The sequence below is a fragment of the Vicia villosa genome, linkage group LG5, assembly GCF_029867415.1.
Source record: "Vicia villosa cultivar HV-30 ecotype Madison, WI linkage group LG5, Vvil1.0, whole genome shotgun sequence".
NCBI classification, from domain to species: Eukaryota; Viridiplantae; Streptophyta; class Magnoliopsida; order Fabales; family Fabaceae; genus Vicia; species Vicia villosa.
The window spans coordinates 162,136,495-162,140,620 of NC_081184.1; the positions used below are offsets into that span (position 1 = coordinate 162,136,495).

General features: G+C 35.1%; 1 protein-coding gene across 1 annotated transcript; it reads left to right on the forward strand.

Moving 5' to 3' along the window:
• Window positions 1–446: 446 nt before the first annotated feature.
• On the forward strand, window positions 447–3,242 carry LOC131608020 (uncharacterized). Its single transcript, XM_058879964.1, has 4 exons — window positions 447–615; window positions 701–802; window positions 2,474–2,863; window positions 3,057–3,242. Exons 1-4 carry the CDS (start codon window positions 460–462, stop codon window positions 3,111–3,113), a joined length of 705 nt encoding a protein of 234 aa, XP_058735947.1. The 5' UTR covers window positions 447–459; the 3' UTR covers window positions 3,114–3,242.
• The last annotated feature ends 884 nt before the right edge of the window (window positions 3,243–4,126 follow it).

Consider the following 4,126-nt stretch of genomic DNA (forward strand, 5'->3'; position numbering starts at 1 on the left):
ATTGCTGCTGTTGGTGCTTTGTGAGGTGAAGAAATGTCTAAAATTGACGTGAATGGATTGCTTTGCGTGTTACATATGTGTTTTAATTAACAAACATTTTTCCTTTGCCTCATAGGTTAAGTCCAGGCAACCTTGTTGCCGAAATGTGCAAAAAAGTTATAGTAAAGCTTTACAAGGGTACTTTTTTTAATTATAGTGAGCTTAAACGCGATGAAAAACAAGCCGAGAGAAAGGAATGGTTCAACATGTTTAAAGTAAGACATGTAATTTCTTTTTTAGTATTTTGATTATAATGTATATTGTTGAGTTTCATTTATTATTTGTATATTTTGTCAGTCGCTTGTAAGCTGGGACCGTTGCGATGATGCTAAAATGGAAGGCTTGTTTCATCAAAGGTGTGCTGCACGACTGCGTGATATATTGCAAAAGGCTAAAGAGCAGGCGCGCAAGCCGCCTTGGATGGGTGTAGATACATGGGAGTTTCTTCTTGCAAAGTGGGAGACAAAAGAGTTCAAGGATGTCTCCAAACAAAATAAGATTAATCGATCATCAAGCAGAGGTGGGGCAGTCCATACGTCTGGTCGTATAGCTCACCATGATGTTGCACTTGAATTGGTATGTATTGTATTTGTTATTGAAATGCTTTAATATAATAATATTCAATATACATTGTGACCATATATATTATCTTTAATTATAGGCTAAAAAACTCAAGCGACCCGCACATCCGGATGAGCTCTTCATTGCCACCCACAAAAAGAAGAATGGGGAGTGGGTTGACGAGCGTGCAGCGAAAACACATGTAAGTTGTTCGTTTCATTTTCGTTTTGAAGTTTCTAAATTTGTGACTAGGAAGAAAATACATTATGAAGTTGCATGAGACATGTTAGTTTCATTTTCATTTTGAAGTTGCTGAATTTGTGACTAGGAAGAAAATACATTATGAAAAACTATTATTATATTAAGTCAACAAAAATTAAATAATCTGCATTTTGTTTATTAAGTCATCCAATGGAAGTAATAATAGATGCAATGCCATAATCTGCATTTTTAGAAAAACATCAACAACAACTCTAAAATTTGTTTCAAGTAGGCAGAGAATAACACCCAGCCACACTGTCAAACAAATATTGTCAACGTCTTTCACTTGGTGAGTACACTGTCACACTGTCAAACAAGTAAGCAGCATAATTAGATGATCCTAAGCACATTTTCGAGAGTGTTGATGAGTACTCGGACTACTTCTTCTTGGTGAGCAACGTCTTTCACTTGCTTTGGGCGACTGATAGAAATTGGAGAGAAATTAGATATGGGAAAAATGGAAATTAGAGAAAGAAAATTGAAATTGAAATTGAATTGAAGAGAAAGTGGTTTTGTATATAGTTGTTGGTTTTGTATATTAGATTCAGAAAAAACAACTAGGAAGCTTATAAGTTATAGCAACCAAGAATAGCTTCAAGTCTCAAAATGAGTTATAAGTTATAGTTGCTTATACATTCAATCATTTTAAAGTGTTCACATCTTAAAGTGTAGTGTGCATATACACTGTCAACTGGCATATAACAGTTGTGGTGGCAACCCTTCTCATATAGGTCTGTCTAATAAAAGTCTACAAAAAATTAGAGTGAGGCAGAGTGGAAATAATTTTAGGTGTGAGGCTAAAATCTTGATTCGTTGCGCAATTTTGCTCAAAGTATAGAAATAGGCACAGAACAAACAAGTAGAGTTTCACTTAGCTAGAAATAGACAATTCTGCTCCTCAAAGTATTAATCACCGTCCGATTCAATACGACGGCTATATTGCACAATTTCAAATATTTAAATTTATTTTCACATTACTTCTCATTTCTCTTGCTGACTTAAAACTTGAATGGTTAACTTTACATTGCGTAATGAGACACAATTCTGTACCGCCTAGCATTTCATTTTTAGTTCCAAACCGAATGAAATCTTCCGAGTTAAGGAGAACTACAATAGATTATAAATAGATTGTAAACATGATTTGAATTCCAAAATATTTAACACTGTTTCGTATTCAAGACATGATTTGAATTCCAAAATATTTAACACTGTTTCGTATTCATCATGCAGTAATTGTTGTCCTTTTAAACCAACACCTCAACTCTCCATTTGATACTCTTTGTGGTAAAACCAACCTCTGTTGTTACTGAGCAATAACCCTTACTTTCTTAGAAATAATTATGAACTAGGAGTATGTTTGGTTTCCATTTGGAAAACTGAAAAATCATTTTGATCCAAGATAATAGAGTTCCTTTTGGTTATAAACAGAGGTACATTTATAGCTGCAAATCAAACTGCCATTAATTCTCATAGAGCTGCACAATTATCTGACACATCATCTGTACAGGAAACATCATTTGTAAAAAATTTCTCATAACATCATTCGTATTTTTAGTTAAAGTGTTATAATTATGGCACATTATCTTTGACACATTCATCTTATGTTGTACAGGAAACATACGCGAGTAGTGTTACACAAGCCACACAAAGTGGTGCTGATGTCGATGGATCAACAAGAATACAAATGTGGAAAGAAGTTGCAGGAGGTAAAACACGGGGGCGGTGTTATGGATCTGCACAATTGGCGCGCAACGTAAGATATGGAGTGAGCTTCTTGACACAGGTGTCAATTACAAACCCCAATAGAGAGGCAGATAACCAAGCCATTGAGGCTGCTAGAGCTGAAGCTGCTGCAGCATGTGAAGAAGCTGCACGAGCTAATGCGCGGACAGATGAATTGGCAAAACAATTTGAAGATCTTAGGAAAATGTTTGATATGTTCCAGTCTCGTCAGGCAGGTCGACCTTCTACTTCGAGTGAACATTCTCATTATGATTATTCGGTACTTTTACTATTCCTTTGATTCTTGCAACACTTTATTGAATATTGTACTCCTTCATTTTGTTGAATTAATGTCAAGTTCTGACTCTATATAATAAAGTTTATTTTGTTAAAATTCAAGTATGGGAATATTAATACTGTTAGATTTTCTTCTCACTCTATTAATTTTACACTGTTTTTTTTTAATGTTGCAGGAGGAAGAGGAGGATGAGGAAGATGTTGCTGTTGATGGTCATGATCAGGATCAATAGAGTTTATTTATGTCTAGATTGTGTTATGGTTTTCTTATGTCTAGTTTGACTTATAAGTAAACTTATTTTGGTACACCTTGCCATGTATAAGTAAACTCGTATGAGTATAAGATTGTGTTATAAGTAATGTTGAATAGGCTGTTTGTTTTGGTACACCTAATTATGAACAGGATGTATTGTTCTGATGTTGAATAGGCTGTTTGTTTTGGTACACCTAATTATGAACAGGATGTATTGTTCTGATGTTGAATAGGCTGTTTGTTTTGGTACACCTATTTTATGTTATATGGATTTTAGATTACAATTTATTACTTTTATTTCAAAACGATTAAATTATATTATTGTATCATATTTTATAATTTATAGGTGCAATCAAAACTGATTAGACAAAAAAAACAAATTTTTGCAAAAGCTGGGTAGGAAAACAAAAAAACAAAAAAAGCGTCGGCTTCAGCCGACGCTACTATTAAAACGTAAAACCTCAAATTGGCAACTATCCAATCATATTGAAACACGTGGCATCATGTTGCGACGCCACGGAGCCGACGCTATAGACAACATGTAATGTTGGTAAAAGGAAACACCAACCATATGGTGCCACGTAGCATATATTAGCGATGGTGTGGGCCGACGCTACAGTTTTGGTATAAGCTATGGACAACGAGTAGTGACTGCTTAGCGTTGCTTCAGGCCGACGCTACGGTAGCGACGGCCTTACGCTACTGTTAGCTTCGGGGTGTTTAGCGACGGTCCCGACCCCCACACTAAGCCGACGCTAACAGCTATTAACGTCGGTTTTAAAGATGTTAGCGACGGTTTGAGGCCGACGCTAAAGTGTTGCTTTCTTGTAGTGTTTGAGCTTTGTTGTCCGCTTTTCCCAAGATGGGAACTTCTTGTACCGGTTTCGAATGCACTTGTACTTTGGCTATTAGTGTCTCTCCTCTTCTATATATATATATATATATATATATATATATATATATATATATATATATATATATATATATATATAT